General features: G+C 42.8%; 1 protein-coding gene across 2 annotated transcripts; it reads right to left on the bottom strand.

Annotated features, from left to right (window-relative positions):
• Positions 1–122: 122 nt before the first annotated feature.
• On the bottom strand, positions 123–10877 carry CCDC84 (coiled-coil domain containing 84). Of its 2 annotated transcripts, none has more exons than XM_030538483.1 (11): positions 10689–10877; positions 7065–7231; positions 5548–5646; positions 4902–4968; positions 4747–4809; positions 3452–3516; positions 2743–2851; positions 1992–2022; positions 1466–1555; positions 953–1085; positions 123–400 (listed from the first exon to the last, which is right to left on the bottom strand). In XM_030538483.1, exons 1-11 carry the CDS (start codon positions 10803–10805, stop codon positions 283–285), a joined length of 1059 nt encoding a protein of 352 aa, XP_030394343.1. In that variant the 5' UTR covers positions 10806–10877; the 3' UTR covers positions 123–282. The 2 variants fall into 2 exon arrangements, with proteins under 2 accessions (XP_030394343.1, XP_030394345.1); XM_030538485.1 differs by having other exon boundaries at positions 123–364.
• Positions 10878–22042: the final 11165 nt, after the last annotated feature.

Here is a 22042-nt window from a genome sequence, read left to right as displayed (position 1 = left end):
TTCTTCTTACGGGGGTGAGATGGAGTAAAAAAAATACGCATGTTAATGGTATGGTGCTGATAGCTCTGGCACAAGAAGCCTTAGACACCTTTTCATCTACGCTGTAGAACAGCACACTGAAGTCCCTCTTAGGAGTAGTTTTAATAAAAGGTAGATAAGTAAAATTAGTTCAAGAGTTTGTTTTCTATACAGTGGTATTATACACTGGAAAATGTAACAGCACTGACATGGTGTCAGAAGTTACAAACTTTGTACATTTAAATACAGGGATGTGTGTCTCTTTCATTGAAGCTCAGATTTTGGTCTCTTTTGGGTCTTCCTTTGACTGTCTCTGTCTTTGCCGGATTCAGCTTTGAACTGATGTCTTAAAAAAATGGAAAAGTTTGGAGAATGCAGCCTGCTACGAAACATACTGTAATCAGCCCTACAACACAGCACTTATCATAGATGCTCACCTCTATGCACTTTCATAACATAAGTCTAAATATTTCATAAGGATGTTTCTACTCTTCAGGTAGCTATGGCAAACAACACCCGCTGTAGTTCAGTAGAGTTATTCACAAATCTAAATCAGTACTTTACAGTAAGCTTCAGCCTGTGATACCCTACTATACATACAACTGTCAATTTATACCAAGTCCAGCCTCTTGAGAACAGGAGTCATGCTCTATAAGGCAGTTTTATCTAAAGTGCTGAACTCAGTGTTGCGGCAGCAGAGACATGACTTTGTTTAAAGGTAGTGATATATTACAGCAATAGAATTTCACAAATCCAAGGCTTCACACATTGAGCATTAACTCGTACTACTACTTGCAGCAAGACATCTATTTCAAATACATTACTACCCAGTCAATGATCATTTGAGAAATCTTTCCTACAAATTGTCAACACTATATACATACAAGGAACCCCACCTCTTTAATTTGTCAGCCCAACATAGGAAGATGCTTACCTGGATTGCCACCTCCTGCCCTGATTCCAGACCCGTCCAAAGGAGGGAAGCCAGCCTTTACCTGTCTGAGAGGTGTGATCAAAGTTGGCACCAACACGATCTGCTGGAAGCTTTTTCAGCTTCTGCTTCTCCTCTAAGAATCATTAGTTCAGAGAGAGTGAAGAGGTTCTATCAAACATTTTAGGTAAAGTTGTAGAAAAAATGGTTGGGAGAATACTGGTCTCTCTGAACATGTAGGGTTTTTGTTTGTTTGTTTTTTCTCTCACCAGAGTCTGACTCTTAACTGGAATTCATCTCCAGGATTATCAGAAAATCACCATTATCTAGCCTCTATGCAGAGTTTGATGTACCTCATCTACCCTGCACCACTGAAGTTTTATACACAAACTTGTCACACTGACTTTGTAGTAGACACTTCATTCTATGTATAGTGATTTGCTTTTTAAATAAAACCAGAATTTAAAAACTAGACCTCACCTCAACATATTCAAGTAGTAATCCAAAGCCACTCACTTTCTTTGAGAAATTCCTCATATGAAGGTCCAATCTGCTGTTTACTTCCAAACTCCTCTTCATCCTGCGTCAGCCAGGGAGGTTTGGCGCCTAGGAGGTAATAGGGAATGTGCTTGGCTACTGAAATAACCCTAAATACAAACCTAGGGGGAGAGAATGGAAAAGTACCCCAAAATTTCTGTATACTTTCCCTAACAAATCAGTGGTGAAATGGCTTCTCCTGGAAGTACTATCCTTTGCGGAGAAAATAAAGGACTACACATCTTAATTTTCACAGTTAAGAGCCATTACAGTTCATACTTTGCAACCATACAGTTAGTTTCAAAGGAGTTTCCATTATAAGCCTGATTTTGCTCCACTCAATTCTAATACCTAAAATCAGTCAGAAATAGTAAAATAGTTAACAATTCTCACTCCTGCCACAATTTTATGTTTTAAAATTACTTTGTAGTCTTCTGCTGGGTTCAGCCCAGAAATGTTTGATAAGATTGTAAATGTGAAACCCTGCCAACAATTAAACATGTACCTGTGTGAACATTTCCCTTCCCTTCTGATTCCTGTTTTCAAAAAATTAAGAAAATCCCAATTAGAACTGGATGATTGAAAAAAGCAACTTTTATTGTAACTTTGTACTACCACAGCAAATACACAAAAAACAGTAACAGTTAATAAACTATTGGATTGCACAGATCTTCAAGTATGGACAAACAGACAAGGGGAACCTGATACACATTTACCTCAATATAACACTGTAAAGCAGTGTGGCAGGGTTGCGCACTCCGGTGGATCAAAGCAAGTTCGATATAACACAGTTTCACCTACAACGCGGTAAGATTTTTTGGCTCCCAAGGACAGTGTTATATTGAGGTAAATGTGTAATTGAAAATAGCAGCTCACAGGAGTATGAATTCCATTTGAAATTCCCTTCCCCAGTGAAACTTTGCAATAAAGATAAAGAGGGTTAAGGGTCTTTTTCTCTATCCCCATCTAACAGATTAGCCAGTACTAGGGATCTTTCATTTTCAGTGCATTTCTTGTAGGAAACATTCAGTTAGTGAAACAAAAGTCCCATGTTTCAGAGCTAAGAGTTTTTCACCCACTCAGTCACCGAAATCCATTGGGTTGCTTCCTCAGTAGCTATGCCATTGGGGAAGCCTACAAACCATAAATCTGATTCTTACCAAATGCTAAAAGTATGATTTCCGTTAGCTATGATTTGAAATACCAGTACCCATGAAAAACGGAAAGTGACTCTGTAAGCTCCTCCCCAACCTTACCTGGTGGCCAATAAAAGTCAGAGCATGGTTTCCTTCCATCCAATCTAAATCAGGTGTTATCTGAATGGCACTTGGACCAAGCTGCTCTTCTGTGATGATGGTGATGTCACTAGAACACAGGAGCCAAAACAGCTTACCAGGTGAGGCATTTGGTATCCAGACAACAGCAAAAGAGTGAATGTCTTTCAACCTACACCATGGAATTGTTAAATAAAAGTTCTGGGACACAGGTGAGGCATAAATGCTTCAATTCATGTGTTCAAGACTGGAGATTTTGAATGGGGAGGAGGAGAGGCAATTGGGCAGCAGCAGCAGTTAACAATAATTAGCATTTATAAAGCACTCTGTCAGTCTAGCTCTTTGCAATGTTCAGTCCTTAAAACACCCAGGACATTCTCCACCTTTTCAGAAAGGGTAACATGAATTGTTTGTTCTATGGTACTGAAGGAAAAATGAATTTGACCACTGGGGGTTTGCAGATGGCTGAAGGTGCCTGCTGCTGCTCTTGACAACTGTGTTAACTCAGAGAAATGGTACAGGTAAGAAACAGATAGTACAGTGATAGCAACAGTCATTAATGCCCTAGCTATACTGGCCAGGGAAACTGTGTTAGTAACTCTCCAGATAATTGCTATTCAGCATTTCACCAAATTCAAAACTCCTAAGCAGAGGGGGACACACACGATGATATAAAAGGCAAATTTCTTACCTTTTATGCCCTCCAGGTGTACTGAAGGCGGATGACTCATCACAAAATTCTGTCCCTGTTTGAGGCTGAGTTTGATTCAGGAAAAATAAACATTTTTTCTGGTATTCAACACTAAGGCCCTTCCTGTTTTATGAGACACCTCATATTGCAATCATACATTCATGTTTATATTCTGGAGGCAAGGAAAACAGGAATTTTCAGTGTTGATACTAAAGTTGTTGGTTTTTTCGCCCTGGCTCTGCAGTGCGAGCAAGAGAAAACAAATACGGAGAGTGAGCTGTCTTTCAATGGCTTGTGAATCACCAAAAGGATTGTAAGCTAGGTTCAAATTGCAGAATATTTATTACTTATGAGGATGGAGCCAGACTTACTTGAGGAGCCCAGGGTGCTTTCAGTACCCACAATTATAAAGTGCAATCTTTTTTATCTGTAAATGGAGCAATTTGAACTAGAGTCATTGAGTCAATCTACAACACCACAATGCCATTTTTATGGAGTCAGACAAATTTTGCACTTTTTAAAAATATAAAAGGGCGAATAACTTTACCCGTTTTGTTTGAGTATAGTCTAAATGCCTAACAGATTCCATCCCCTGTAAATGCAAGACTGAACTCCCAGCAAGAGGATATATCTTGTTCCAGGTGCTTCTTTAGAGAATGCAATACATGAAGGTAATATATATACTAGTATCTTATAAACAAGGGTATTTAAGTGTCTAGTTTTCCTCAAGTATCATGGGTAGCCGTGTTAGTCTGTATCCACAAAAAACACAAGGAGTCTGGTGGAATCTTAAAGACTAAGGCATAAGCTTTTGTGGGTAAAAATGCATCTGAAGAAGTGAGGTTTTTTACCCATGAAAGCTTATGCCCAAATAAATCTGTTAGTCTTTAAGGTGCCCCCAGACTCTTTGTAGTTTTCCACAGTGCAGGTATAATAGTACACTTTATTCCAGATTCCTTCTCTGTCACCCACATCCAACCTTATCCTAGAAGAACTAGCAAGGATAAGAAGATTTCTGTCACAGTGATCATTCAAACATAAGCACTGCGCTATTTGTGAGACTGATAACCACACGTGAATTAAGCCAGAGATTTGCAATCACAGTGCAGCAGTCCTACCAATTGTCACATCAGAACCTCCCCACTGGTAGGTGAGAAAACAAGTTGTTAGAAGTAAATTGTATGTAGTTTCAACATAAGAATCAATGTAGAAAATAGCCATCTATAAGAACTCAGAGGGCTTGTGGAAACAATCATTTGCTGGATACTGCTCAGGTGCATCCTGGGAAAACAAACCTCTAAGACAGCATGTAGCATTTCTTGTCTGCTCTGCTCCACTTCTCGGATATGGGATGCCATCTGGAATCAAACAAAGCAAGAAATAGGATAAGGACAAAAGGCAAAGTAAACAGGTAAGTCAGGCACAGCACATCTAGGGCATCTCTGTTCACCTCTTTAATGACCTCATCCTCTTTTTCTTCATAAGCATCCAGAGCTTTGACAAGTGATGATTTGAACCTAAAAGAATATTTGAGAGATCAGTCACTTTTGTGGCATGATTTAGTCTGACAGCTGAACTACTGGGAACACCTGAATTTCTACCTCAACCTCTGATGCTGATTCTCTGTGTCCCTATTTGTAAGAGAGGGATAAAAGGCTTACATTTGCAGGGACCCTGCAAGTATTAATGAGTTACTGGTTGTAAAGCCCATGGAAGATAAGCCATGATGAATGCTAAAATTTTGCAATGTATATATGACCGGAATAAACACAGGACTGGATAATCTTATGACTCAGCTTTTTTATAATTATGCTACTAGAGGGTGAGCTAATCTTATGCTCGACAAAGTGAGGTGATAACTTGGGGAAGTCAGAAAATCATACCTACCACAGTGTAACTAGCCAGGTGCAGGGGATGATGGTATCAGATATTGGTTGCTGCTCAAAGCAGGAGTCTGGGCTATTTATTTATTTATACAACACTACAAATACACACACTAAAACATCTGTGTTCCAAAGAATTTTGAATCAATAGTTGGATCTAATGTAGCAAATTCTATACCCCTAAGCAAAGAAACAGACAAGGCGCCTACATACCGTTCATAGTCCTCAGGGGAAATCAGAAACTGCTCCTTTATTTTGGCGTCTGCTTTGTTCTCCCACCAGAACTTGTTGGCTTCTTTTTTATGCTCCAGGCTTTAAAAGAAAAAAAGAATAAAATCAAGTTTGATTAAATCACTTAGAGCTTGAGCTCTCAATCTAAACTAAGTAGAGAGCACATGATTAATCACTGGCACACACGTCTCCTTAATAGCTTATCTCAAACAGATTTATTAACTTATACTGATAGAGCAGCTTTTTGGGTTGCCCATGGCTATGTGACAAAAACTAGAGAGATAAGGATACCAAGATAAAAGGATATTGGAAGCAGGTAACATATGCTGTAGCACTACAGGTATTGGTTTTCATTGCTAATTAAAGCAACATTAAAAAGCAAAGTATAGAAGAAAAATTTTATATTTTGTGCAACCCCAATTATAGGGTTTAGCCTGTTTAGAAAGGTCAGTAACAAAGTCCATATTCAAAGGTGGGTTTGGGCATCACACACTACTAAAATCTGGTGTTTGGTTCATGCCCTTCTCTGATGTAGAATTTTGGCTGAGTCACAGAAGCCTCGAAAGACACACACAGCACATCTATCTCCCTTAATAGCTGTATCATGATCATCACTGTAGCTGTAGAGTGTGACCATTATTTCTTCCTATATCTCACAAATTAGTCCACACAAAAGCTAATGAAAGCTGTCTCTGAGCAACCACACTTTAATAAGGAAAGATTTATGGAACAGCAAACTGTTATTCACCACAGTTATACAGACCTTGCTTTTTTTTTTTTTTTTTTTTTTTGTGCAGAAGTACAATATTATACAGATCTACCATTAAAATATTATCAGTGGATAATAATACTGGAAGAGTTAGGAGTCATTTAAATTACTAGTTTAAAGTTATGTTGTGTTAGAGTAACTAGATTTTAAGCAGTGGGTTTTCTTCAAGATCAACACTTCCATATCTGAATTGTCACCATGTGCACCCCAGGAGGCACTTAATGTAGATTCTATATGAAAATAAGGTTGTGCACATTTTAGAGATATACACAGAAGACCGTCTTGGGTGTGTTTTCTTTAGTTATTCGCTTCTGGAGTGGACAAATTAAGAAAGCTGCCCACGTTAAGCAACTTGCATCATACACTTTACCATTAGTTCTCACAACCTCCACGTAAGATCATGGAGGTAAACAGAAGAGAAGTGACTTGCCCAAAATCTTATACCAAGTCAGTGGCAAGGGAGGAATAAAAACTAAGGGCTGTCAGAAACTTCAGTAGAACTGGAATTATGTTAACTTCTTATCCTACACAAGCATATCTAATTGGTTACAGCAGGGATCTAGTTAACAACTCCTTGGTTTTATTCTCAGCTCTGCCACTGATTCCCTATATGATTTGAAGCATGTCACTTCATCTCTGTGCCTCAGAGTTGAGGGGCTGTGCACATACAAAGCATTATTAAACAACATAACATCCCCCCAGGATGCAGATAGGGCTGTGGGCACCCTACCTGGCCATGTGCTGCAGAAGTCCCCCATGCAGCACTGTCAGGCTCCCATGGCTCAGGTGCCTTTTCACCTCCTGCTTGCAGCAGAGACACCAGAAGAGTTGTTCATGCTCCCCTACCTCATACTTCACAACCACTGCATTTTTAATCATCTTTCGAGCCAACTGCACCTGAATGAAGGAGGGAAAAGAGGTGAATTAGCACCTGTTTACCAAATTTTTGAAAGCTGGGCCTCTTCACAAAAATGAAACTAATCATGGCCCCTACTATCCCATCATGTGCTTAAAAAGGGCTATGCCTCTTATTCTACACATCTTTGGCTCATGCTCCTCCACGTAGCTAGTCTTCTGAACTCTCATCTCACCTTCCCACAAACACTTTAGTAAACACCAACACAGATTTTTGTAATATTAATTATCTTCTCCTTTTCCACGTGCTTTCATGAGTAGTAAAACAGTTGACATTGACGTTTAGGCTTTGTCTTCACTGTAGAAAAAGATGTTGTTTACACAGAGACAGGTATCTCACCTTAGCTTTCTCTATGTAAACAAGTGGTGACACGGCCCAAGTAGTTTTTACATCAATGTCAACCTTTTATCTTTCATGTTGTATTTACCTCAACTAGCTACATCCAGATAAAAACTACTGATGATTCCAGTAGGCTTTTACATCAACATAGCTATCTCAGCATAAAAACACACTTTTTTTCCCCAGTGAAGACTTATGTTACGTCTACACTACACAGCTTTTAGTCACCTGGAGGTGTTGCTACAGCCATGCTGCTAAAAGGTTCATAGTGTAGCTGCTGTTTGTTGGCTTGCCAACAAAAAACTTCTACCCCCAAACAAGCAGAGTTAGCTTTATCAGCAAGAGAGTGCTCCTGTTGACACAGTGCTGTTCACACCCAGCGCTTGTCATCGGCAAAACTTTTGTCCTTCGAGGGTTGGTTTTTTTTTAAACACCTCAAAGGGTATGTCTACACTACGGGATTATTCCAATTTTACATAAACCAGTTTTGTAAAACAGACTGTATAAAGTCGAGTGCACCCGGCCACACTAAGCACATTAATTCGGCAGTGTGCGTCCATGTACTGAGGCTAGCGTCGATTTCTGGAGCGTTGCACTGTGGGTAGCTATCCCATAGTTCCCGCAGTCTCCCCCGCCCACTGGAATTCTGGGTTGAGATTCCAATGCAAAAACAGTGTGGCGGGTGATTCTGGGTAAATGTCATCACTCAATCCTTCCTCCGTGAAAGCGACGGCAGACAATCATTTCGCGCCCTTTTTCCCTGGATTGCCCTGGCAGACGCCATAGCATGGCAACCATGGAGCCCGTTTTGCCTTTTGTCACTGTCACCGTATGTGTACTGGATGCTGCTGACAGACACGGTACTGCAGTGCTACACAGCAGCATTCATTTGCCTTTGCAAGGTAGCAGAGACGGTTACCATCCCTACTGCACCGTCTGCCATGCCATTGTAAATTGGCGATGAGATGACGGTTATCAGTCGTTCTGTACCATCTGCTGCTGTCATGGGTGCTCCTGGCTGGCCTCGCTGAGGTCGGCCAGGGGCGCATGGACAAAAATGGGAATGACTCCCCGGGTCATTCCCTTCTTTATGTTTTGTCTAAAAATAGAGTCAGTCCAGCCTAGAATATGGGGTAAGTGTACTAGAGGATCAGAGAGCACAGCCGCTCTGTGTCAGAGCCCCAGAGATCCCAGAGAAATGATGAGCTGCATGCCATTCTAGGGGGTGCCCCTGCAACAACCCCACCCATTGCTTCCCCCTCCCCCAACCATCCTGGGCTACCGTGGCAGTGTCCCCCTATTTGTGTGATGAAGTAATAAAGAATGCAGGAATAAGAAACACTGACATTTTAGTGAGATAAAATGAGGGGCAGGAAGCCTCCAGCTGCTATGATAGTCCAGGCAGGACATTAAAGGGTGCGGGGGGGGAGAGGAACCCAGCCTCCCACTGCTATGATAGTCCAGGCAGTACAGAATCTTTTCTTTAGACATGAAAGGTGGGAGCTGATGGAGCTCAGCCTCCAGTTGCTATGATGAAGACGGTTACCAGCCGTTCTGTACCATCTGCCAGGGATGACCGGGAGTCATTCCCATTTTTACCAAGGCCAGCCAGGAGCATTCACGGGCCGATGATGATGATGGATAGCAGTCATATTGTACCATCTGCCACCGGGAAGGGGATGCTGGTGTTCAGCACTGCAGCACCCCGTCTACCAGCAGCATGCAGTAGACATAGGGTGACATTGAAAAAAAGCGAGAAACTTTTTTTCCCTTTTCTTTCGGGGGGGAGAGGGGAGAAGGGTGTAAATTGACAACATATACCCTGAAACACCTGGGAAAATGTTTTTGACCCTTCAGGCATCGGGAGCTCAGCCAAGAATGCAAATGCTTTTCGGAGACCGCGGGGACTGTGGGATAGCTGGAGTTCTCAGTACCCCCTCCCTCCCTCCCTCCATGAGCGTCCATTTGATTCTTTGGTTTCCATTATGCTTGTCACACAGCACTGTGCTGTGGCCTCTGTCTATCATAGCCTGGAGATTTTTTCAAATGCTTTTTCATTTTGTCTTCTGTAATGGAGCTCTGATAGAACAGATTTGTCTCCCCATACAGCGATCAGATCCAGTATCTCCCATACATTCCATGCTGGAGCTCTTTTTGGATTTGGGACTGCATCGCCACCCATGCTTATCAGAGCTCCACGCTGGGCAAACAGGAAATGAAATTCAAAAGTTCACGGGACTTTTCCTGTCTACCCAGCCAGCACATCTGAGTTCAGATGGCTTTCCAGAGCGGTCACAATGGTGCACTGTGGGATAACGCCCGGAGGCCAATACTGTCGATTTGCGGCCACACTAACCCTAATCCGACATGGCAATATCAATTTCAGCACTATTCCTCTCATTGGGGAGGAGTACAGAAATAGGTTTAAAGAACCCTTTATACTGATATAAAGGGCCTCATTGTGTGGACGGTGCAGGGTTCAGTCGGTTTAACGCTGCTAAATTCGGTTTAAACGTGTAGTGTAGACCAGGCCAAAGACAAAAGTTTTGTCGTTCACTTGCCAGTGGCATAGCCTTAGCCATCGATTGGCACTGGCATTAGTAGCCACTGAAATTAGGAGGGCTGGGCACACCTCAGAGCTAGTGGTTTGGATGGCAAAACTCAGTAGGACATCTGTGCAGCATTTACATTTGCTTCACATTTTGGATCTTTTCACAACCAGAAAAGTTAGAAATTTACTTTAAAAAAACAGCAACTCAGAAAGGGGGGCTAAGGGAGAATGGCAGTGTATGGTCATACCCTTGTGGCGTGGCGTGTCTCCCCCCCACCGAGACCCACAGCCCCATGCTCTGGGAAATGCTGAATCAGCACCAAAGATGAGCTGTGAGAAGGCCGAGCACCTCTATTATTTCGCATTTAGGCAAACTCTGAGGCTCGTATTTCCTGATGGGGAGGCGGGACTCACCCCAGGCCAAGCAGTGAGCTGGTGTCGGAGGTGGGGACAGAACCCAGGCGTCCTGGCTCCCCGCCCCCTCCAGCTCACCGGCCCGGCCCCACACCCCGAGCTCCCTTGTGTCCACGGGGGCTCCCGGCTCTCACCTTGGCCTGCAGCCGGCCGAGCGCCTCCCGCAGCCGCTGCTGGTGGCTGCCGCTGTAGAGGTGACGCCGACCCGTGAAGGCGGTGAGGCGGCAAAGGGGGCAGTAAAACAGCCCCATCGCGGCGCTAGGAGCCCAGCCTGGCCACCGCCGCCATCTTAAGGCGACTGCCTCGACCGACGACTCTGTGCGCAGCGGTCGCAGAGGAGGGAGCAGCGCGCCCTAGCGGCCGCCCGTCAACTGCACGCGCGCTGGCCTCGGCGCCTCGCGGAGCCGCTCCCTGCGCCGCAGGCTGCGGCTCCCTCGCGGCCCCTCAGGGAGGCTCGAGGCCCCGCCCGGCTCCAGCCTTCCCGCCGAGGCTTGGAGCATTAGGCCAGCCCCTATGCTGGGTACCTGGGTGGGAGCGTGTGAGGGAAATCCCATGGGTTCCCCTTCACCGATTCAGGGAGCCTCTGGTCAGAGGCAGGGTGACCAGATAGCAACTGTGAAAAAATGGGACCGGACAGGGAATAGGCACCTAGATAAGAAAAAGTCCCAAAAAAACCAGGCCTCTCCCTATAAAAATGCTGTCAGGTATGGGGAGGAGGGCTTACCCCTGTTAGTCTGCAGCCACAAAAACGAGGAGTCTGGTGGCACCTTAAAGACTAACAGATTTATTTGGGCATAAATTTTAGTGGGTGAAAAACCCACTTCTTCAGGCGCATATAAAAATGGGACATCTGGTAACCCTAGTCAGAGGAGATCATCAGATAACTGAGGCTGAGTTCATGTGGAATTCACCCTATAATTCCCACCTCCAGCCTATACGAATTCTACATGAACTAGAACATATTTTTTAAAAAGACATCAGCCTCGATTTAAAGACTTCAAGTGAAGTAGAATCCACCACATCTCTTGGTAAGTTGATTCCTGAGATCTTCTCCCTTGGCCAAATCACTTCTCTTTGCACCACACTGTAGAATGGATAATGCTATTCCCCTACTGTCCATGGAGGTTGGGAGGCTTCATTTGGTGATGTGACTAAAGCCTCATCTGCAGACGGAAGTTGGTTGCATAGATTCAAACTGATTTACTCACATCAGTCCAAACCCTGAGGTGGACCCTCCTAAACTCATATAAGAGTGGCATATTTTGGATTAGTTCCAACCTATTATAGTTGACTGAAGCTAGCCCGAAATATTCCTGGTAAAATTAATGAACACAGCCTTTTGCAGTTGTTTAACTAAAATGGTCTAAAAACCACACCTTTAGTTAAACCAGTGCCGCTTTCTCATGCAGACATTTTTGAAACTCTTGGACAGAAGGCACTGCAGAGGAACAAAGCATTATTTTATTTATTCATTTCCACCAAATGTACTCTCAGCACTTGCACACACTTTATTAGTTTACTAGAAAAGCCAAAGAAAAAATACATATTTTCCTTTTAAAAATACTTTTGCTTCTAGATAGCTTACTTTCCTCAGCGTGCTTTGCCTGTGCAGCACTGTTGTATTAATTGCTCTTGTTGGTAGTGTTTTTCTACCCTTTGTAAAGCAAAGTGGTTTATATTTCAGGCCCAGATCCTGCAAATTATCCTGCATAAGAGGACACTGGCACCCACACAAAGACCTGTTGAAGTCAGTGGGGCTCTGCATGATGTAACCTGCAGGATCACAGCTTTAGTCAGGAAATCAATATAAAACTGCGCTCCTGAGATGTCGAGTCAAATTTTCAAACATACATAACTGATATAGGCTCGTAGCAACCTAAGTCCCATTGACTTGAAAGTCAGTTTTGAAAATTGGACATAGTCCAGGTCTACAGTAGAAAAGTTTTGCTCGTATAGCTACACTGGCAACACCCTCCTAGGGTAGACGCGGTTATACCACCAGAAAAGTGCTTTTGCTGGTATAGTTTATCTTAACTAGGTGAGCAAATTAAGGCCTTGTCTACATTATAGAAGGATTAGCAGTATAGCTATATCAATATAGTTCGTTATACCAGCAAACCCTGCTAGTTTACACAGAGCTTATACCAGTTTCCCAAACAAAGTAAGCTATACCCTGGTTCAAAAATGAACTAGATAAATTCATGGAGGATAGGTCCATCAATGGCTATTAGCCAGGATGGTCAGGGATGCACCCCATGCTCTGAGCGTCCCTAGCCTCTGAGTGCCAGAAAGTGGGAATGGATGACTGGGGACGGATTACTTGATGATTTTCTGTTCTGTTCATTTCCTCTGAAGCACCTGGCGTTGGCAGGATACTGGTCTACATGGACCATTGGTCTGACCCAATATAGCTGTTCTTATACTGGCAAAAGCAGCACTGTTTTCTGATACAAGTGCATCTGCTCTAGGGTTTATATTGACATAGCTATGTCAGTAAAAAAATCACACCGCTAACCAACATCACTTTGTCAGGAAAAGTTTGTAGTGTAGATCTTGCGTAAGCAAAAGCACTTTTTTGTTGGTATACCAATGTCTACCCAAGGGACAAGTCTATACTACAAACTTTTGCCAACTTAGCTGTGTTGGTTAAGGGTGTGATGATGTGTGGTTTACAGTTGATATAGTGGTGCCAACAAAAGCCACTAGTGAAGATGCTTTTTCAGGTTTAGCTTATTTTGGAATGTAGGGGTGGGACAATGACATGGCTGTACTGACAAAAGCACAGTTGTGCCAGTAAAACTAGCTGGAATTTTCAATTAATCAAGAAGTTGGGGGAAAAAATCATTTCAGGTCTAACAATATGTTTAGTTTGGAGGCATTTTTACACACACATCCACCCTTTTTTTTTTTTTTTAAATAAAGGGAAAGGAAATGAAATTTGGAACAAAGGGCTAGAGTCACAAGCGGACTTCCATTCACAAAACCCCAGAAGAAAAGATAGTATACCTCTACCTCGATAAACACTGTCCTCGGGAGCCAAAAAATCTTACCGCATTATAGATGAAACCGCATTATATCGAACTTGCTTTGATCCACCAGAGTGCGCAGCCCCTCCCCCCCAGAGCACTGCTTTACCTTGTTATATCTGAATTTGTGTTATATCGGGTCGGACTATATCGAGGTAGAGGTGTAGTAATAGTAGTGGTGGTGGTGTACCATTTATACCTAACGGGTAAGCTACTTACCTGGATAGGAGAGACCAAAGTTTGATTCTCTGGTCTGAGCAAGGACTTAAACCTAGGTCTTTCCCCATTCCAGGTGAGTGTCCTAACCACCAAGCTTTTGAGTATTGCGGGGGACCTCTAATTTTCTCCTGTTGAAGCTGTTCCACTTTGTATTAAATAATTAAATATTCACTGAGCCAGAGAGAGAAAACGCAGGAGAATGACTCTAGCCTCCTGGCTAGGGCACTCAAGGGGTGTGGGTGAGGGACACTGGTTCCAGTTCCTGCTTCAGTGAATAATTAATTATTTATATCAGGTGGAATGGTTTCAGGAAGGGAGATTGAGAGAACCTCTGCCTTAGAATAGCTCTTGGGGACTAGGTCACCTCCCTTTCCCTGAGAGTGGGGAGACCTGGGTTCAAGTGTCTGCTCCAGCACAGGGATTCAAATAGAGATATTCAGCATCACTAGTGAATGTCCTGATCACTGGGCTAATGTGTATGGGGGCCACTTTAATAGTTTTGTGAATGTCACCTAAATGTTGGAGTTAGGTGTCCAAGTCCCCTTGTGAATTTAGTATGAGACACCAATATTTCATTGTGAAAACGTCAAAATGAACCATTTTGACATTTCTGGGGGAGGAAATATTTTTACCAAAACAATTTTGCATATTTGTGTTGATTTTGGCTAATATTTTGATCTTCCTGAATCTACATTCTTTGATGAAAAAAGTATTGGCCAAAAGATTGTACCCAGCTCTAATCACATCTCTTCACACCCCTGACCAATGTAGCTATGCTGGCTTAACCTGTCATGTAGAAATGGAGTATGTCTACACTACAGCTGCTACAGCAGCATGGCTATAGGGCTACAGTTGTGCTGCTATGGCATAGGTGCTTTCTAGATCAACAGAAGGGGTTCTTCTGTCACTGTAGGTAATCCACTCTCCAAGAGGCAGTAGCTAGCCTCTGTACCTGGGGTTAGGTTGACCGGTGGTTGTCAGGGAATAAAACTTTAACAAGCCTGCTAATTGGTATTTAAAGGTGCCAATGAGAGGTGAGTCAATCACTGCCTTGCTAGCTACTTTCCCATATAAAAAGGATCAAAATGATGATGATAGAAGGAGAGAATTCAGGATAACAGCCCTTCTTTTGCCTGTAGTCATGTGTTCTTGACTTTTGAAAAGCTGTTGATTTTATTTGTTCCCTTGATGAAAATGTATTTAAACTTCAAAAACAAAAAGGGCTGGGAAAACCTTCATTTAAAAAGTGGCCTTGAGAATTGGGATATGGCTCAGGAACTTGAACTGGCTACTACCACTGATCAAGTTGCTGAAGGTAGGAAACAAATGCTTAGCGTCTCATTTATGTAAATATGCTCTCTTGCATTTTTCTATATGATGTTTCTTATACTCAAAGAATAAGGTAACTAGTTATTGTTACTTCAGTGACTATGCAAGCCAGTAAATGTAGCTGTTACATGAGTGGAGTAGTTCTAGACTTCCTCATTAGAACCTGTCATATGAGATGCTGGGCATCTGTGAATTATTGGGGCTGACGGGTGTGGTTGGTTTTCTTTACTTGGCTGAAGTAATCCATGAAAGTTTATTTAAAAAAAAGTTGCTGAAAATAAAGTTATTTGAATTAATTTCATGTTAATTGTATTTTAAGGAAGATTATTTGATATTATAGTTTAGGCCAAACAGTTTTTTTCATTTTGCATTTTGTAAAATCTCTTATGTTGTCTCATGACTCTCTTCATATTAATATCTATATAACTATGAACCTTCATATGTAATTTGTGTAGGACAATCAATAAGGAAACTGGTTACCCTATCTTTATCCCATTGGTACAGAGATATAGGTAACCAAGCAACACACAGCCTGTAGAGGAAATGTGATGTTACATACTTCCAGGTAGCAACAAATTTAATTCCTTGAGCTTGGATGGATAAGAAAACTGAAAACAAAATACTTAACAGGACAACAATTCTCTAAGTCCATTAGCTAAGTGAAGTTCCTGCAGACTGAGGAGAAACCTCAGGACTAAATATTATTACCACAGGAGCTGGTACTTCCAAGTCCTTTCTCAACAGTGATTTGCTGTATCACCTTGGGCAAATCACTTCATTGTCCTGTGCCTCGGTTTCCCCACTGTGAAGCAGAGATGATACTTCATTCTTGCAACCCATATGAAAGATATCTAATGTTTGTACAGAGTTTTCATGATTAAAGCAATATAAGCAGTAAGCTACAAAATCCTCTCTAGAATTAATCTTATCTGAACAGAAACTCTACTGCAGCCTTAACTATGGAGTAGAGTCTGCTCTCCATAAAGCTGACACCCACGGCTAAAGTCTAGTCCGTTATCTATCCCTGTTAACAATGACCTTTAGAACACAGCTTGACTTCACTAGACTTTGGGAATCTCTTCCAGCTGTACTACTGTGGATATAGCTCCTTTGGTGGGAGTATTAGCATACATATGGCATAAGCAGCTGCTGGCACTTTACCACCATGTATTGCGTTGGCCTCCTTGCAACTGGATTAGACAAGACACTGGTGTGGGTTTTGTGTTTTTTGGTTTATTTGGGTGGGGGTGGTTTTGTTTTTGTTTTTAGGTTTGAAACATTTTTACTCCAGCATGTATCTAAACAGGTGTTTCAACCATTGCTACTAATAGTGGAGCTGTTGCCCAAAAAGTCTGGTGTAAGCATTTTTCGTAAGCTTCTTTTCCATTTTGCCCACATGCATCCCCTGAAAAAATATCTGCTAATCTGATGGCCTATCTTAATTTGACTTTGTCTTGTGAGGTAAAAGGCTTTTCAGTATCTAAACTTCATAGCACACCCTAGAGTGTGTATCTGAGTGTGTGCGCATGACCTCCTTACATCACTGAGTGGGGTGTAGTGAGGAATAACAAATAGCTTGTAAACTACATGGAAATGGAGTGACAATGTATATTCTTTGTCTGATATTGCTGTGTTCAGAGCTCCCTAATCTATGGAGAGTGGGTCTTGTAGGTATACTTTCCAAGTTCTGCAGGGAATGTCATCTTTCAGGATACTTTATTTGTAGCTGCATGGGAGCTGGGGTCTTCTAAAACTAACTAACTAAATTGAGGAAGTGACAATTATGCTCAAGTATCCAAAGAGATGTAAATACTATGGAGAGAAGGAATTTCTTCAGGATGCTTCAAGGAAGAAGGTAGGAGAAATAATACAAAATTAAGGAAAGATGAAACTTGGCTGAATACCAACAAACCTTTCTTTGAGGTGAAGTGTTTTTAGGAGCTTGTTGGAGCTTAGTTCCCTTCTGAGACCAGTAAGTACTCATTGAGCTCTGATACTTAGTGTTGATAAGTTGCTTGCAAGCGTTGACCTGTTTGTGGCTCTGAGGTACAGCAGGGTGTCTGCAAAGTATAATAATCCCCAAGAAGCATATTACAGTAGCAATAACAGATGAGCACTGTATAACCAGTGGCAACCTAGAATTCTCTGTAATCATTGGTAGGATGACTCCAGATGGTGCACCTGCCTGATGCCTTAGCCTCACTAGCTTTGCTGAAGCAAGTTTGATTGATGGGTGTGATATGTTCTTGATTTTAGGTGGTTTGTTTTTTGTTTTTGTCTTTGCCTGTGGACCAGATATGGAAAATAATCTGAGCAAATATTTTCTACATGAGCCATACAAGCATCATTGGAGCAACTCTGTCACAGGAGCAGCAGTCCAGCCCCCTCTACCCAAGGAGCAAGATGGCAAGTGATGACTATGGGTTGTGTAGAGTAGGAATAAGGACAGGGTTTCCTACACAGCATGGCTTATGTAGTTGGGTTGGCAAAGTTAATGAGGGTGGGCAGGGTAGAAGGGTACTGTGGAGTCATGCACTAGCTAGTACCATGATACTCAGACTGAGGCTTGGGAGCTGCAAGTGTCTCTTTAATATGTCTCCTGGAGTTCTTTGCAGCACACATTAAAACGCTGATTTAATTATTAACCAATCAGGATACTTTTCCTGTGTTAGTAACCAGTTGTAGAATACTTAGTAATTTTGCTGTGACTATTAAAAATAGTAAAGAAACAATGAATTCACACAACTGTGACTCTTTTCGGTTATGGTGGTTGCTAATGTGGCTCCTGAACCACTGAAATTTGAGTATCACAGAGCTAGTGCATATGTACACCATGCTCCTTCATGCATGGAATGTCAGATTTGATGAAGTGTGTGACAGTTGCCTTCTGGTGGCTGCACCCTATTGAGTCAAAGTCCCAGTACTGTAGCTCACAGGGAGTCTCCTCTAGTTTGTGATAGGACTATAGTTTTGAAGTTGGATATACTGTTGCCTAATGAACTGTCCAAAGGAGCTAAGCAGCTTACAAAGGGAAGGAAGGGGGAAACCCCATGCAACTAACTTCAACAAAAGCACAACTTTGCTGAAGTGATCTATCACCTTTGTTTCCACAGAATCTGATGTGCAGCCACACTTGTGGATGTGGGTGAACCCCAACCTCGTTTGCCCCATAACAGGGTACCTCATTAAGGGAGTCCCAGGAAAACCAGTGCATTTAGTAGCTCCTGCACCCAAGGCAGCTGTTACAAAACCTACTTCAGTAAAACCAAGGCCCCCAGTAGCTGCTGCCCTACAAACTTCCTCTGGACAATGTGTTTCAGTGCCCCTAGTAACTGCTGCACCCAAGGTCTCCGCCAGAAAATATAGTTCAGTAAAGGCCGTGGCTCTCGTCAATGCCCTGCAGACTTCTCCAGTAGCCTCTGTTTCCATACCCTCATTGGCTGCTTCTGATGCTGTAACCCTGCAGGCTTCTACAGTCAAGAATGTTCCCAGAAAACCAGTGTTCCCTGTATTATTGGCAGCTGTTCCACCAAAGACTTTCATTCCAGTAAAACCTGTACCCCCAGTATCTGCTGCATCCAAGGCTTCTAATAGAAAACATGCTTCAGGAAAGACAGTGCCCCCAGTAGCTGACACCATGCAGGTTTCCGCACACACACCAGGAAAAAACATGTCCCTGGAAGCTGCAGCACTTGTGGACTCCTATCAAAAGCCAGTCTCAATTGCCTACAAGCAACTCTGTCCCAAGGAGGAGGTACTACTGTGCTCCAGCAAAGCAAAGGTATGTTAGATAGAAATTCAGTGGACATGAAGCCCATGTGGCTTACTGTTGTTTTGGAGGCAGCTGGCTCCTGATCTCGCTAGCAGCAGCATCAGAGGAGCTAGTGGTAGCACAGCTGTAAAATTGAGAGGGCGTGAACAATAGGAGACCAAGCTCCTGCATTAAGAATCTCTTGCTCTTAAAGTTCAGTCTTTTATTCCAGTGTTGTGACAGGCTCTGTCTTGACTGATTTGTGTCACTGTAGGTGTTGAGTGAGGAGGAGGTCTCTTGCGCTTGTAACTATTTCTGAAACTTGTCAGAGTGCTGAGAGCAGAAGATAGGTGGTCTCATCTGTGGTGCAGATGTATCAATAGATAAAGGTGCAAATGGAACTCAAGCACTAGACCTTGTGATCGAATGCCCAGCCAGCCCTCTACCTGGGAATTGAAGGAGTATGCCAAGAACTGTATAAAGCTCCTAACTCGCTGATCTCCTATCTCATAGACTTAGGACTTGCTATAGTGAATTCATCCTTTGGGTTTAGTTTGACTCTGACAGCCCCCTGCTTTAATAAAGCTGACTACAGTGCAGTACTTTGTTTGTTTGTTTTTTGAGGGGAAGGGGACTAGAGAGGAAATTCCTTCCTGATCCCTGTAGCAATCTTATCTCCTGAAACGGGTGTGGGTTACATCTTTCTCATGATTATTTGAAAGGCACTTACTGACCTCATGAGGCCCAGAGTTGGATGGATGCTGAAGTGTGGGCAAGAAATCAGGGAGGTCTCTGCACTTCCTGCAGCTTTCAGAAGGGAATGGGCAAATGACTGGTAGACTCAGATTCTGATACTTTATCCCAAGCTGGGAAAGTGTGCATGTTTTTGACCTCCACCATTTCATTACTGAGGAATCTCAAATTTTAAGTGATCATGTAGAAACAAAGGGAAGGGAAGGGACAGGACACATGAGGAACTCTTAGTAGTTCAAGGGACACAAGCAGCCAATGTCTCTCCCCTCTGCTGTAGCTGTGGGATGACATCACTGATCAACTGCAGGAGTCTATGGTTGGTGAGCTCCTGCGAGTCAGAACACAGTATCAGCAACTTACGATCGGAGTATTCATTTTTGTTATCTTATCCTTCAAGTTGCAGCCAGAGTACAGCCATTAAATTCTTGGCCAAAAGCTGCATTGGAAACTTGCCTTGTCTACACTGGCCTCTTCTCCTCTTGCGCCCCCACCCCTATATCCCATTAAAACTTCCCACTTGCTAGCAAGTACAGATGCTAGAGTTGCAGCTATTAGGTGCCCCATCTTACAGGGAAGCTAGCCAGCTTAGTGTTTTTATATTCTTGATACTTCCAGACTGGCTATGATGGACAATAAAACCTGATCATCTTGGGTTCAGTCTTCACCACAAAAATACCTACTCTTCCTCTTACTTTTGCAGTGCTGAGATTCTTATGACCTATGACTTCCACAGCCCTTGTGACCTGGATGACTTGACACCTGCCCTTCATCTCTTCTTTTCACTAAATGGTGCTGACTTCAAAATGGCCTTTGCCAGCAAGAGGCTACTGAAGATGGGCTTTGTGTGGAAAGCAACCCATCTTTCCTCTCACTCTCTCATATGGCAAACAAGTCCAACTGCCTCTTGAGTGCAGTCCTATTACATCTTAAACACATCAAGCCTCCATAACCTGACTTACCTTCCCCTCCGTGCCTCTCCTCGCTCTCCCCACACACCCTGCCCCCCTTTTCCACAGAAATACTGGGCTCCTGCTGACTTCAATGGGTGTGGATGGTGCTGGATGCCTGTTTGACTGTATTTCCGGGCAGGTCTGAAAAGTTTTGGTTTTGTTAAATCTGTGCCAACCTAATGTGCACACATTAGGATTCGACACACTAATGGGCACACATCTAAAAATCTATTTGTTTTGACTTAGCAGTACTAAAACACTAGTGTGTTGAACTGATCTAACCTGTGGTGTTTTGTTTTTTGATTTTCCCCGCAAGGTGATCTAGTTAAGTTGGTGCCAAAACTGATGTAAACAAGCCCCAGGTAGTCCTCCTGCCTGTCCTCTCTCTTAGGGAGGTAAGCTTCCACTGTACTGGCTGGCACTACAGGCCTGAGCCTACAGTAGGGATCAAATAAAGCTTTTTTAAAAACCATCACTTTAAAATAAAGCTTAAGTCTGTATCAGCTATGAACTTGCCAGGCATCTATTAAAACTTCAGTTTCCTTTTAATGCTGTATTTCTAATTCTTTAAGCATTCCTTTCTGCAGCTTCTATTCTTGTATCCCTCTCTGGCTCCTTCCAACCAAACTCGAAGTGCTTTTGTTACAAATGTCAAGTCTTTCACCTCTGGCATAAGAAATGTCATCTCTGTGACTTATCTATAAGCTAGAGTAAAAGTGACTTGTCTGACATCATGAAGTCTCTGGCTGAGCTAGAAATAGAACCCAAGTGTCCAGATATTTGGACCTGTTGGCTAAGCACAGGACTTTGCTCTACCTCTTGAAGGGGTTGTTAGGCACTAGATCCAATCTAGGCCTGCAGTAACGTGACTAGCTAAACAAACCAAACCTCTAGCATCAGCAAATATGGTCATTGCCAAGGACATGAAGTAGTCTGTAACCCCCACCCCAGGTAAAGCATTGTAGAACTACCAGCTACATGATCAGAATAGGGGAGTTTGCCTTCCTTGGTCATGCTGGAGGTAGGATATAGGAATAGATAGAATTTACTATTAAAATAAACCAATATACCAAGTGTTTCTGCCCCACCCCCTCATTGGAAAGAGGATCAACCTCTACCTTTTGGCACTCAAAGTAACATTAGCCACTTTCTGCTAGGCAAGCCCTTTTGTGAGAGAAGGGTGCTAAAAGAAGGGAAGAGTTTCTCCACATACCCTCCCATCTGACTTCTGCTGTTCCTCTTGCATGCATCTGACTGGAGTAGAAACCACCCCTCCTGTAGTGACTGCTTGCTAAGTGTGCCCACAACTCTTGTGCAGATTTAAGAGGCAAAACTTTACTTTGAATAAGCTTTCAAGGTCCAGCTGTTCTAGAGCATTGGTCAAGCTCATTCTCATGGCTCAGTCAATTGAAAATCAGTTTCCTGCTGATAAGCGTGACAGTGTGAGTGCTCTCCCTTGT

This window comes from Gopherus evgoodei, chromosome 19 (genome assembly GCF_007399415.2).
Source record: "Gopherus evgoodei ecotype Sinaloan lineage chromosome 19, rGopEvg1_v1.p, whole genome shotgun sequence".
Taxonomy (NCBI): domain Eukaryota; kingdom Metazoa; phylum Chordata; order Testudines; family Testudinidae; genus Gopherus; species Gopherus evgoodei.
The sequence above is the reverse complement of the archived record's forward strand: the minus strand, read 5'-3'. Positions and strand labels throughout refer to the sequence as shown.

What these genes read in the sequence shown, in the direction of transcription:
- CCDC84 (XM_030538483.1), bottom strand. Translation starts at nt 10,805, where the DNA reads ATGGGGCTGTTTTACTGCCCCCTTTGCCGCCTCACCGCCTTCACGGGT. An exon ending in AGGATGAGGTCATTAAAGAG is followed by an intron (nt 4,810 to 4,901) that starts GTGAACAGAGAT and finishes GTTTGATTCCAG; the next exon opens with ATGGCATCCCATATCCGAGA. An exon ending in TGCTACATGCTGTCTTAGAG is followed by an intron (nt 3,517 to 4,746) that starts GTTTGTTTTCCC and finishes AATCAAACTCAG; the next exon opens with CCTCAAACAGGGACAGAATT.